This window comes from Hakea prostrata, chromosome 5 (assembly GCF_041222555.1).
Source record: "Hakea prostrata isolate BN-2017 chromosome 5, UWA_Hpros_2, whole genome shotgun sequence".
In the NCBI taxonomy this organism is placed as follows: domain Eukaryota; kingdom Viridiplantae; phylum Streptophyta; class Magnoliopsida; order Proteales; family Proteaceae; genus Hakea; species Hakea prostrata.
This window is the reverse complement of record NC_142604.1, coordinates 5,553,724-5,568,215: the sequence shown is the minus strand read 5'-3', so window position 1 is coordinate 5,568,215 and position 14,492 is coordinate 5,553,724. Positions and strand designations below refer to the sequence as shown.

Sequence of the window (14,492 nt, the reverse complement as noted above, 5' to 3'; positions counted from 1 at the left end):
ATACACACTAATACTCTTTTGTTTTGCATCTTATTTGTCTTTTTGGGTGAATGTTCCTCAATAGTACCTCTCTAACCTTGACTCAACTCTGACTTCGAATTGTAAGAGGCCAAGTCGAGTCCAAAACCGTCCTAGTCATCCTTAATTAGAGGGTGAACGGGTTTGTCCTGACCGTGGCCTGTCCTCTTCTCTAGTAATAATAACAACATACAATCTTGTCTCAATTGAATGAAGTCCAGTACATGAATTCTTACAACAATCATCTTTGGTTGAGGTCATACTAAATATAAGACTTATGTTATGCATATGTTTTTTAACACTTTATTAAACTTGATTGATACAAAAATTAAAGTAAATAAAACAACATTTAAATTATTATTATCATCATCGAGTAAAACTATAAAGTGCATAATTAGATTAAATTAAAAGAGTAAGATTAAGCATGATAAAACCTTTTTTTCTTTTATTTATTTATTTTTTTTTGGGGGTGGGGGGTTTGAATTTGATAAAAAATGTTATTGATACATGGAATGATAAAAACTTTCACAACAGTACAATATAAATTTAGTTTTAATTTTTTTTAAGAAAAAGTAAATTCACTTTAAAATTGAAATTTAACAAGTACAAAAACAAGAAGCATAGTGGTTGCTCCAAGTACTAGAATGACAAAAACAAGAAGCATAGTGGACTCTGAACACCTTTATTTGTTCTTTTTGGAGAAAAGCCTTCCTTTACATATGGCATTGCTCTCCGTGATTATTTGATATCAAATTAGGGCCCATTAGGCACATAACACGAGTGTGTTAAGTCGGGACACATTGAAGAAAACAAGTTGGACCAAGTTCTGACACCTTCCAAACAAATCAGTCAAACCAAAGTAGCTCAGGAAAACCAGCCCCTAACTTGTATGATGATCTTGTAGCCCAAGAAAACCAGGCTCCAACCTTGTATGATGTACCAAGATCAGGCAGTGCACTGTCTGGGTCAAATCAGCAAGTGAATGCAGTTAAGGAAAACAACCTATCCGCAAGTGGTGAGATACCTATGGCAAACAGCCTAGATAGGGGTGTCAACGGTGCGGTTTCGGGCTAAAAAACACCTAGCCCAAACACGGTCCATTAACAAAATAACGGTTTTGGGCCGGATTTGGTTTGGTGCGGTTTAGGTTCGGGCTAACGGTTTAGATTTGGGTTGACTAACTGTTTATTGTGTGCAAGAAAAAAAAACAAGAAAAAACAATTCAACATCCTACAACAAAAGTGAAAATTATATGGAAAGCAAAGTTGCTATTGGCAATTTCCATTAAAAAGAACCCACCCATTATATAGAAATCAATAACCTAGATATTAAGTAGTAAAATGACCATTTGATTTTTGAATTCATGCTTAATTTTTTTAATGGTCTATACCAACTACCTAATGGTAATATAATGATTCAAATACTATTTAATTTAAAAATTACAAAATGGATTATAATGAATTGCGGTTCGGTTTCGGGCTCCACAACCCTCAGCCCAATTACGATCCATTAAGATTTGGTTTGGACGGTGCGGTTCTATTTTAATGGTTCGGGCTATAAATTAACACCCCTAGGCCTAGATATAACTGACCTAGCTACTTGCCTACTTGAATGGGGCACATCCTTGAAATGAAGAAGGCACATTTGATTAAGGGTGTAAATGGATAATCGAAATCCGCTTCTGAATTCGCATCTACATCCATTTAGGGGTATCAGAATCCGTCCGATTATTAATAGGATGCGGATATGAAATACCCCTTTCTTACCGATTATTATCCTTCCAATAAAATTATCCGATTAAGTTACTTATTTATATTTATTATTCTTATTTTCTAGATTTTCTACTAAAATAGTTACCAAAATTGCTAAATTCTTAAATTTCAAATCTAGCCCTCACAAATAAAATAGTAAAGATGTAAACAGTCATTCGATAACTTGTATTCAATCTGTATTTATGCCAATTTAGAAGAATCTACTTAAGAAAATAACTATCTGATTATCATCCGAATCCGACAAAATTCGCCAAAAACTGATAGGATATTATCCGAATTCGTTCGAATATAATAAGATGCGGATATGCTAATCCAAATTCAGTCCATTTACACCCTTACATTTGATGGCTTAAATATGGAGACCAGTGAAAATGACAGGACAACCACCGAAATGAACAAGACATATAACAGTTCGAATTGGAAAGGTTAGCCTATTTTAAAAGCCTAACTCTTAATTGCTTAGTAGATACAAACAATTCACTCTTGAATTCGGTTCCAGTTCTGCATTTTTGGATCCGGTCTGAACCGGACGCATTCATTGTTGAAGTAAAAGCTTTTAGAGAAATTGTAGCACCACGTGTCATGAAATTACAGGGACACCTATACTTGGCCGGTGTGCATGTAAGAAACCCGAGCAGCAGATGTCAAAGTTGGAAACATTTTGCCACTTCAACGAGTACATTAAAAAAAAAAAAAAAAAAAAATCGGAATATAAAAGAGCGCATCGACTCTGTTGTTTCCCCTTCTCTTCTTCTTCCTCATTGAACATTCTCCACGTTTACAGGAAGGCCCAATACACCAAAAGTAGAAACAAATGAGCAGCAGGAGAGTCGTGAGACATGGCGGCAAAGCCTGCCTCCGTCTGCTACTCGAGAAACGCTCAGTTCTTGATTTCTATATTTTAACTGAACCTGTACCAACTGTGGCAAAGCAACAATCGAGAGCTTTCGCCCGATCGCCTGTTCTCTTCAGGAAGTTCAAAGAATCTGGAATTAGTTCGCCTCTCTGTGCTTCCTCATTCTCGTCTTCTTCCTCGAAGATGGGCTTCGTGAACTGGTACTTGGACATGCTTCAACGTCGTCCTGTCCTCACCAAAAGCATTACCTCTGGTCTTATCTATACGGCTGCCGACTTGACCTCTCAGGTAAACCCTAGTTTTTGTTCTCATTAATTGTCTTTCATTTAAGTCTGGTAGAAAGATTCTTTCGCAGTTGAGTGGTGATTTTGATTTGATTTGTTCATTGCGCGAGCGGGACTTCTTGGGTGAGAAAAATATAAAATGCAATAGAAATCAAGACAGAAGAACAAATGAAAACTGTGGAACTTCGATTTTAAAAGATAAGAATTATGGAGGCGCGCACTTTGAATCTTGGAAATTCTATTATTAGCCGACACTTCTTTCGTTTCTGCTCCTAACATTCAGTATAGTCCAGTGCTTCTTGCCTCAGTTTCTTCTTCTAAGATGTGAGTGGCGAGCCTAAATAGTTGGTTTCCTGAAGAAGAGTCCTATTGCCAGTGTAACCAACTCCTAGTATAGGAGAAACGAAGGGAGGGGGGGGGGAATGAGACAAAATGAAATGGGAATCTCATGTAATTGGGCAGAATTGGCACGACTGTAGTTAATGGAGCGTGTTATTGTCGTCATCATCATCACAGTCATCTGTGTTTGTTGTTTATGTCACGCAATTATTGAGAACTTCTTTACCATACCGGATTTGTTCATTTTCAAGAGGAAGAAATCTGGTTTAATGTATCTTTTAAGAGGGGATATGACCAGAGTTTCCAAGACCTGTTCTTGATCACTGAAACAGCATAACTTTGTGTGATTACTCGGGCTTTCATTAATGGCAGGCGTAAATGAATATTCCAAAGAGCATCACTATATGTGTTCTGTTTTTTTTGTCGTATGGTTTATGTTCTCAGGTCAAACCTCTTTTTATGGTATCACATACAGAGCAGAGAATGCATTCTAGCTTCTGATATCTTTTCAGTTGCATGGAGTTCAGTTGAGTTTTTAATTACAAAAGTGGCCTTGAATTCCACCTGGCAATCAAGTATATATGTTTTTCCAAGTAGATGTTAGGTTGCATGAAGTTTTTGTCTCTTATGGTATGGATGCTATTCTATTCAATTTCATCAAAGCTTTCTTGGTGAGATGTGGGACTGATATTTTGTTTATAACCACAATAGCATGTGCTATCTTGCGAAATCTTTGATTCTAACTTAATGATATATATGGGCTGTTGTTGTCCCTTATTGGAATTGGACTATCAAATTTAATATAGAAAGTTTACTTTACACAACAAATCCATGTCAGACTAAAACATGTTTGTTCATTTTCTTGTGTTGAACCTTTCGAAGTTCCTTATTTTTTCTAAGAGGTATCTTTCTGTTGGCCAGAGCTGGTTTGAGCTTGCTCATTGAAATTTGGAAAATGTTCTTGATTCTCTTGACGCCAAAATCATCCCACTTACTGCAACCATTACTTCCTGTAGTGGATCTATTGATAAGCTGTTAAGGGTAAACTAGTTAATCCAAGGTGTTGTTTAAGCAAGAAAACATGCACTGATAATTTGTGTACCAGCAGAAGACAACATTCATTTGGTATAAAAATGCAAGATCTTATTATTTCTAATTTATTTCCAGTTGGGTTAAACTTCCTGCTTATCTCATGCCTGTAAGGAAACCTCTTGTTCCTTGATGCTTACAACTTTCATCTGTCAAGACTCTAATTTGCTTATGTTATGCATTAGGTTTTGAGGTTTGAAGTCTGAATGAATTTGGTAACGGAGCCTACTTAAATCTATCTGTACAGGCACACATGTACTAAAGTTTTGTAGTCTTCCAAAAAGGGGGGGGGGAGGGGTCCGTCCATATATACTATGGTTCCAAACAGATATTTGTTTAGTTGGAAGGTGTAGCAATTAAATTCAGAATATAGAATTAATCTCAACCTGTTAAATCTTGAATGAAGTAACAATATAGTAGAAGACCTTGATACAAGAACACTTCATTGGGCTGAGCCATGCCAGAAGGCACTCTCTTTAAGGCCGTAGTCATACTCCTTATGGTGTAATGTGAAGCTACTTCCTTAGTGAAACAACCCCCTTGGCCTTCTAGTAGTTATTGCACTCAATCAACCAACAGATGGTGAGACCATAAGCAAAAGGCAAAACTGGGGGTGGGGAGAGAGAAAGCAAACACTAGATAACCCCATAAACCACTCAATACTCAATTAAAAAAAGAGCTTGGTGGCGATAGAGGTGTCCAAATTTACCAGATCTTTTTGTTTTGTCCATTTACTTGGGACACATTCCTTGAATATTTATTAATTTTTTATCTGTTTTCTTCTGTATCCTTATTTCTTTCTTAGGTCTTTGGGATGTTTGTCTACCATCTCCTTCTAGTGCTCAAAATATGCAGTCTTGACAAATGCCAATGTTCAAAATTGATTTCTAGATGAGTTCTGGTAAGCAAATTTTGAATAGGTGGAATTTCTGTCAGTCCCCTTGACTTGGGTAAAATTTGAAAAAGCAAATTTTCTGTCTATCCCCTGGACTTTAAGTTCCCATTTGAAACAACTTTTACTAATTTCTTCCATTGAAACAAACTTTCACCTCTCCATTGCCCATGGCTTCGATAAAAAGCCCAGATTAACTAAGGGCCGGCGGCCGGGCAATACTCAACTTCATTTGTGGGATATTGTTTGGTTGGGGCCCACTTTTCGCGGTTTTGGGCGGCTTTGACTCGGTCCCCTCCCCCTTCGTGGGGTGACTCTTCGTCTTTCCCGGGTTGCTGTCCTTGTTGTTGAAACAACCATTAAAACTACATCCTAAGTACATATTGAGATGATCAAACTGTGTAGGCTATATTTAATGTTATGGTATTTATTTTTCCTATATTTTATCGTAACTCCAAAATGGGAACCTCAAATCATATGGGAAATATTCATCTAAATTTCTCAACCAATTAGTGGATTAATTAAGGCATCAAATTATTCTAGTAGGTACTTGGGGTAAATTAAATATTTTATTTTGGTAGAAAGGGTAAGTTAATATGCAGATAGAAGCTTTAATCTAATATTTGGTTAAAACTGCATCACATGCATCAAATATCATACCTTGTTAGATTGGGGATGGCCATGTGGACATCGGAATGCAATATATATACATTAAATGGTTACTCTTAGAATTAATTAATTATATGAAGTGGGAAGATAGTGAAAATGCACCACTGAGGGATAATCTTGGCATTTAAAAAAATTAGGTGCGGAAGGAAAGGTAAGGATTGTTCAATTGAAGGGTATTTGAAGAAGTGTTTTATTGGGGATCTTCAAACATATAGATGAAATATTAGAAATTTTCCTTGTGCTTGGCCTAAGTGGTCAATAACTCAACTAAGCCAGCCTTATTCAAGCTGCCAAGCTGGGTGCACTTGACCCAGTCATTAAATCATGAAAAATAAGAGTAGGTTACAATTTGTTCATAAAAATTGTTGGACTGTGCCTAATTTTATTGTTATTCTCTTCTACCCTTTTAATGTGTTTGCTTCTGTTCAATAATTTCTTTTCCATTTTATGTCATTGAGTGCTGACGGTTTAAAAAAACTCATCAGAAAATTACTCAGGAAGCTTCAGAATCTTTTGATCCAATAAGGACTTTACGCATGGCTGCTTATGGGATGATAGTTGTAGGACCTTCACTTCATTTCTGGTTCAACTTTGTGTCCAAAGTCCTACCAAGGCGCGATATGGTCACTACCTTTAAGAAAATCTTCCTGGGGCAGGCTGTCTTTGGACCTTGCATGTCTGCTTTTTTTTTCTCCGTGAACGCAGCTCTACAAGGTATACAGAATAATTAATCATTCTTTACTAAGAAAAATGCTTCAAATATTGTGTCCATGCAATGTTGTTGATTGTATGTTTTGACTGTTTTACAATAATTTTCATGTGCTTTGCCTAATTTTTTTTTTATCCTGATGGGTTCATTTACACAAGGAGGGGGTGAGTTTTCTTAAAACATATTTATTCTGTATTTGTCCAAGATTCTTTACTTGAGAAGAGTTTTGATAGTTTTGATAGATGGCAGATCAATTAGTTTACCAATAATTGTGTTGGATTGGTATATTACAATGGAGAGAGACTTAGTATTTTTTTCCTAGCATCTGTACCTGTAATGTAATGAGATGTCCAAAAGATCCTTCTAACTCATTCTTTTCTTTTAATCGTACTAGATTTCAGGAGTCCAGTTTTGTTGAGATCACCAAACTGATAGACTATGGTTCTTCTACAATTTCAGCTGAGATCTCTATTTTCCCTTTTATCTTGATAAACCCTGGTTGATATATTACGATGGAGGGAGATACGTATCTTTTAATCGTACTAAATTTCTGGAAATCCAGTACGATTAAAAGATAAGCCCGTTGTTGGAGATAGATTGAATAGAAGGGAATGCTGAGTTGTGGATCGAGTAGGCTGTGTCCTGCTTGCCAATATTCATCTCCCCCCCCCCCCCTCTTTCCTCTCTCTCTCACACACACAATCCCCAAGCCCTCCACCAATTCGGTATTAGATCTGAATCCCTTCCTGTCAATGTCTCTGATTCAATCATTCTCCTTTTCAATCCTTACTGTCATCTGGTAACAACAGAAACCCCCTCCATCTCATCTCCCTAGCCTTCCCTTTCCCTTCTTCCCGCTGTGACAGACATTTAAAAGCTAAAAAAGAAGTTCCTCTCTTCCTTATTCCTTCAACTACACATATTTCCCTCTGTTACTTAACTCATTTCAAAGGTACTGGAATTAAAGGGGAATGCCTGTTTCTCCCCAATAATGTATATTCAGGAAACTTTGAAGGAAAATATTGATAACGGGGATCAAATATGAATATGAATGGGAGGGTTTTTCTGCGTGGTTGTGCTTGAAGAGTGAAATTCGCATGATGCCCTTTTAGCTTTGTGAAACTCAGGTGGGCCAGAAGTTTTGTGGACAGACCTGAAGATACCCTGTTCACATGTCTAGCTTCAGTTGAACCAGAGTTGTTTTTTTGGTAAGAGGTTGAAACAGAGCTTGCCATATGGTAAAACATACTATTAGAAAGTTCAGGATTACCAAAAGTATGCATCATATGCATGGACTTATATGGGAATGCAAATGATCGATTCTTTTGAGTCTGAAATTTAAGTCTGAAATTTAAATATTGGCAATCTAAGTCCATTTTCCCGACATTCAATGGTCAGTCTGTCACGTTACTCTTTCATCTGAATAAGAGTGACAAGGCAAAGTTTCTTCTTTTTCGATCGCTGTTCAAGAAAAGTTTTGTGAGTGGTGTGTGTGTGTGTATATAATGTTTTCAGGCAGAAGTATGGGTTTGAGGTGAGCTTGTTTTGTAGTTGGAAGTTCAGACTTTAGAACCTTCCCGAGATTTTGAGACAAATGATGTGAATGATCCATTGAACTATTAAGTGTAGGAATACAACTGTTACCTCTTCTTTTTCTTATGGGTGTTGCCTATGGTTTTATCCTTGAACATCTTCATAAACATTGATTTTTTCAGAAAAGATTGGTCAGACTACATGCATACATGAAGGTGATTTTTTGCAAGTTGACAAGCCTTATTCATAGGAAGTGACTTTTCCTTAATTTTTGTTGGGTGTTGATCACTTTTTGACATGCTGATCAAAATAGGCCATCGATAGTTTTAAGAAGGATACCTCTTAAATAATATGTGTTGGAGGCCTGCACTCATGCTTCGTCGGTTGTGTGGCATAACTAAAATTAATGTTTGATAAATTGGATATAACTATTACTAAGTCTTTGCCATTTCTACCGAGTGCAGGTGAAACTGCTGATGAAATTATTGCCAGATTGAAGCGAGACCTGCTTCCTACAATGAAAAGTGGTGCCGTGTACTGGCCTGTTTGTGATTTTATTACTTTCAAATTCATTCCCGTTTACCTACAGGTATTTTTGGAAATCCTTTTGTTTGCATGTTAACTTGAGCTAAGAACAATGAAGAAATGACTTATCAACTGAATAGGTTTCTAAGAAAATTCTTCTGTCCTTCAGTTTGACTCTGTGGACCTTGCTTCTTTCTTGTATCACTGTTAGATATAGGTTTCTGGACGAAGGGATTTTAATGATAGTAGAGTTCCTTAATGCTCAAACACGTTTAGGTGACATCTATTTTGAGATCTAATTCATGTCATGCTAGTGCATCATGTGTTGTTGCATCTACTGACACATAATACTTATCATGGTATGATATTATCATATCTATGCTTTTGAAAATTGTGTTTTTGAGCTTTGTTGTTTCCCTTCATTTTTGCAGCCGTTGATAAGCAACTCATTTGCATTTCTGTGGACCATATACATGACATACATGGCAAGCTTAGGGACAGTAAAGGCGGAGTAGCATGCGAGCAATGTTCCTTTCATTTTTTTTGCATGAGCAATCATGTGATCCAGAGCACCGTAGAATTGACTAGATATCTTATCTGCTGATGCCACCGTAGAAGTTGAAAGTTTTCCAGAGACTGCAGGGCTTCCTGAATGGCAGAAGGCATGTCTGACTGCGATTATCACTTAAGAGAGCTGATAAGGCCAAGCATGAGCATTACTCCCAGATAACGATTCAGAACAACAGCTAGAACATTTTCACAGGATTCATAAAATTGTTATTTTTTGGGTTTTTCACAAAAGGGGTAACATGTTGGTTCTGAGGGGCAGTTATTCTTTATACCTTTTTTTGAAATGCTTAGACACGTCTTTGGTATTATACAACAGTTAGAACAAGAATTGTTATTTATTTATTTATTTTCCGGTAAAAAGAACAGGAATTGTTACTTGCTGCTAAATAGGGTTGCCATTTCAAATAGTTGTACAGTTCTATGCTGGAGATTCCTAGTTCTTTAGGCTGAATTTTCTTTAGGAAATTATTGCTTCCATGTCTTGATAGATTCTGATTTTCCTACATAGGTGTAGGAATGAGACTGACAAAGTCTAATTTATTGCAGCTCCAGTAAAACCGTAAAACAGAGTTGCATTTCAGGAATGAATAGCTAATGCATTTTAGTTTACAATTGATCGCGTGGAGTTTTAGGTGTGGCTGAGGGTCTGAGACATATATGTATGTATGGCCTCAGAGATCACTAGTTCCAGATCTTGCAACATCCGAGGACAAATTCCTGATATGTTTGCCAAAGATATTCCCAATTGATCCCCCCCAGCAGGCGAAATTATAAAGTAGCCAAGACGGTCAAAGTCATCACTCGGTAGGCTTTTTTTTTATTATTTTTTAAATTTTTTTGGGGGGGGAGGGGGGGGGCGGCGGGGCGCGCGGCCACCACAACCAAAAAAAAAAAAAAGAAATTATAAAGTATTCGCATTGTGTATCTCCCAATTCATTTATTTCCTTTTTCTTATTTGGTTAAAATTTTGGGTATCCGTTGATTTTCAAGATGCTTATGTGTTAGATTTGCCGTTAAAAGTTCCATATGCCAACCTAACTTCTTCAGGAGGCGTTGGGCATTGCCAACAAACCAATTCTTTGATGGTATCATAGGTTATTTTTTGCTCACCAAATCATACATTAGGGTCATTGAAACTGTTTTTGCTCGCCGTAATAAATTGGGTGGAGGGATGAGCAAATCACAACCGTCCAAAATAAAATAAGTAATGAAGCCAGTTGATGATCCTTCTGAGGATACGTTTATAATTCTATAAGCACGTCATATGTAATATCCCTATCCCTGTATATACAAAGCGCCTTTGTACCAAAAAAAATAAAATTCTATAAGCACTATTCATTCAGAGTTTGGTTCCTTTACTAGTCAGAATACTTATGGTGGAAAAATATGAAAGGATTACAAACCTTTATTCAGACGATTAGAAGATATAGATTCATTCATATTATCCAAATGTTGGAACTCTTTTTACCAAGAAAAAACAAAAAAAATTGATTCTTTCAATTATCTGCCAAAGGGCCACACTATCCATTAGTGGAGAGAGAGAGTGTGTGTCCATGGCCGTCAGCATGACTAAGTCCTTATCTTTCATGTATAGGTGTTCTATGCGAACCATAGAATACCTGGAGTTACAATTACCTCTAAATCTCTAGATATAGGAATCAGGGGAAGGAGCCAGGATGAGGCCTTGAGGGTTTGTGGTGGTGTGGATAGGAATATTTCCTGTTCCATGAGAACATCTGCAGTTAGCTACCACTCCTGGAAAGATGGATTGGTAGTTATTAATTGCTTTTCTATTGCCCATAATTCTTTCTCCTGTAGAAGTAGGACCTTGGAACCAAACAAAAATGGTGTGGAGCCTGTAATATGCTTGCTTTCACTCATGCAAATTTCTTTTAGTATGGGTTGCATAGCTTCAATCTCAGTGCTCCATGAAAAAACAGAAAATACAAGAACAAGAGTTGTTCTTTGTTGTTGCTACCATCCTATGCAAGTCTGCATCTCAGTAGGAAGCTGCACCGACTACTGTTAAACATGTCTGTGAATATGAAAGATCTCTCCGATGCTATGAAAAGAACTAGTGAATGGTCTCTCTTTGTTTCTTTATTGATGTTTGAAAATCATATTCTCTTTCGAAACAAAGAGTGTTCAACATTACGGTAGAAGAATCAGATCTTAACGTGTAATTTTGGATGATTTTATTTTTCTTTTTGATTCAACAGGATTTTCTCCCGAGACATACCTAGTGATGTCACAGTTCATGCAGGTGGAGTATCTTTCACACTGCACAAGGTACTTCTAACACACTTCATTTTCCTCTATATATCAAGTATTCCATAGCTTCAGCATGCAAAGAAAGAAGAAATCATAAGTCATATTAGTCAGAAGATAGCTTTCCATGATTAAGTATCACTTAGTTGAACCCAGTGATAGTAAAAGCCATCCTCTTTTCTTGGATTGTGAATTTACATCATGATTTTTTAATCCAATCTGATGATACCTGGTAACTTCAATTGCAGTTCCCGCTGGTCTCAAAGTGTGGATACATAAGGAAAACAGTATCAGAAGCTAGTGAGTCCAATGCATCTCTCATTGAAATCCCTAATGTTCCAGGTGGGGCAGAAGCTTTTGAACTAGCAGCAAAATTCTGCTATGGAATAAATTTCGAGTTAAGTATAGAGAACATTGCGATGCTGAGATGTGTGGCAGAGTACCTTGAGATGTCAGAGAACTACGCTATAGGGAACCTAATACGTAAAACAGAGGATTACTTAAATGAAGTGGCATTAAAGAGCCTTGCAGGGGCTATTTCTGTTTTACACAAGTCTGAAAACCTTCTTCCTATGGCAGAGAAGGTAGAATTGGTCAGCCGATGCATAGATGCTTTGGCTTATATGGCCTGCAAAGATAGCGAATTCAGTCTGCCTGGAAGGGTTGAAAATAGACATTGGAGCATTAACTCTTCATCTGTTACTCACCCTAGACCAATTGAGGATTGGTGGGCTGAAGACCTAACTGTTCTCAGGATCGATATCTTTCAACGTGCTCTTACGGCAATGTTAGCTAGAGGCTTTCCAAAGTATGCACTTGGTCCAGTACTCATGCTTTATGCACAGAAATCTCTCCGAGGTTTGGTGAGAAATCACTCTTTAACACTTGAAATGCTTCTTTTGATGTGTCTAGTTATCTAACTTAAAAGCTTGATGCAGGAAATATTTGGAAAGGGCAAAAAAAGAATTGGGCCAAAGCAGGAACATGAGAAGAGGGTTGTTCTGGAGACAATTGTAAGTTTATTGCCTAGGGGGAAGAATGTAATGTCTGTTAGCTTTCTCTCCATGCTGTTACGTGCAGCAATATATCTCAAGACAACAGTTGCTTGCAAGCTAGACTTAGAAAAGAGGATTGGATTGCAGCTTGGTCAGACAGTGCTGGATGATCTCCTGATACCATCCCTCTCCTTCACTGGAGATACATTGTTTGATGTAGACACAGTGCAGCGGATCATGATGAATTACTTAGAATCTGAAATGGATGGCATCCACTCATGTTATAATGTGGATGATGACTACACATCTTCTGCCAGTGACATGGAGTCGTGTAGCAAAGTTAATGGAGGGCTATCTTGCTGAAATAGCGTCAGATTCCAACTTATCTGTTTTGAGGTTTGTCAGTCTTGCTGAGTTGATTCCAGAACAGGCAAGGATAACAGAAGATGGCATGTATAGAGCCATAGATATCTATTTGAAGGTTCAATCTCTTGTGTCAAATTTCCCCATTTTTTGTGCACATCTTATATATTCACTATTTATATAGGCTTTTAAGTCCTAGTTATTGGGAGGATCCATGCTTCTAGAATAAGTGTAATGCAAGTCAGTTTTTGCCATTTAATACATATATCTTCGTAAAATTACCTAATGTATTACTGTTCCCCATTGAGTCCTGCAACTTATCTTTTCCTTCACAGTTGCTTGTTTTCTCCCAGTTATCTTCTTGGAGGATAGTTCCTTCCCAGGACTCCCTAGGCATTGCCATAGCTTCAATATAAGTTTTAGTTATGCTACTCATGTCAGTAGTTCTGGAATATATGTTTTTGGTGTGACATTATTCCTAAGAATATGAATTGCCTTTTGTTGGAACAAATGTAAGAAGAATTCTGTGAGGAAGCTTTTCTTATAAGCTTTTATTGTCAAATATGCAGGCTCATCCTACTTTAAGTGAAATGGAGAGGAAGAAAGTCTGCAGCTTGATGGACTGCCAGAAGCTATCACGGGAGGCCTGTGCTCATGCGGCTCAGAATGATCGGCTCCCTGTTCAGATTGTGGTTCAAGTTCTGTACTATGAGCAACAACGCCTTCGAGATGTCATGAATGGCAGTGGCTTGGGTGGAGAATCTCCTGCCCTTCCCCGAAAGTTAAATTTGTATGTCACAGATTACCAGCAAGCACCAGATGAACTCTCAACCTTAAGACAAGAAAATAAGGACCTGAAAACAGAGTTGGTGAGGATGCAAGTGCGGTTAAAAGAAGTTGAGAAATCAGCCACAAACAATCAACCGACGGGCATTCCATCTTCTGATAAACTACCACTGCCTCGAAGGTCATTTATTGACTCAATATCAAGAAAACTTGGTCGTCTTTATCCTTTTAAACCTCCTGATTCCAAATGTCGGACAAAGCCAAGCAGAGATAGACGACACTCCATTTCCTAAGACATGCATCTACTTCTGTGCCTTATATATCAAGTACACTATCACTCACTCTCTTTCAAGGCTTAATGGATTAGTGGCCTTCTGCTTGGTCAGTCAAGCAAATATTTTGTAGATTTATCACTGCTTTTCTTCAAACTGTAAGAAATTTCAATCTGATGACAAAGGAGAAAACTTGTTACTTGGAGTGCTTTCTCCATATGTATTTGACACTAGGAACTTCTGATATCTGTGGTCTTGTGCTACTACAAACCCTAAATGTTAACAGCAGCAAATTCTGTTTCATAATACCACAAGGGTTCCCTGTACTTCTGATTTGTGTTCTTATACTCAGATGATTATGCTGTATTTTGGTAAGCATAACATCCACATTACCTTTGACTTGTATGAAATTAATAGAGGCAAGCAATCTCCGAATTCAACTTAAACAAATTATGAATCAGGTTAATGTTACTTCAACTTTTAAATTCTATATTATCTGCTGAGAAACAAGAGGATGCACAAGTCTGGCTGCTTGAGAGATTTTTTCTTTTT

The 14,492-nt window shown here is 37.4% G+C and overlaps 2 protein-coding genes across 2 annotated transcripts; both read left to right on the top strand.

The window, feature by feature from the left end:
• Positions 1-2,549: 2,549 nt before the first annotated feature.
• Positions 2,550-9,932, top strand: LOC149014628 (uncharacterized). The gene is made up of 4 exons (XM_089156440.1): positions 2,550-2,934; positions 6,405-6,633; positions 8,626-8,750; positions 9,118-9,932. Exons 1-4 carry the CDS (start codon positions 2,605-2,607, stop codon positions 9,199-9,201), a joined length of 768 nt encoding a protein of 255 aa, XP_089012566.1. The 5' UTR covers positions 2,550-2,604; the 3' UTR covers positions 9,202-9,932.
• A 902-nt stretch (positions 9,933-10,834) lies between these two features.
• On the top strand, positions 10,835-14,483 carry LOC149014627 (BTB/POZ domain-containing protein SR1IP1-like). The gene is given in 6 exon segments (XM_089156462.1): positions 10,835-11,340; positions 11,476-11,545; positions 11,773-12,387; positions 12,463-12,846; positions 12,848-13,000; positions 13,452-14,483. Coding segments are annotated over 6 exon segments (1,785 nt in total). The 5' UTR covers positions 10,835-11,287; the 3' UTR covers positions 13,962-14,483.
• Positions 14,484-14,492: the final 9 nt, after the last annotated feature.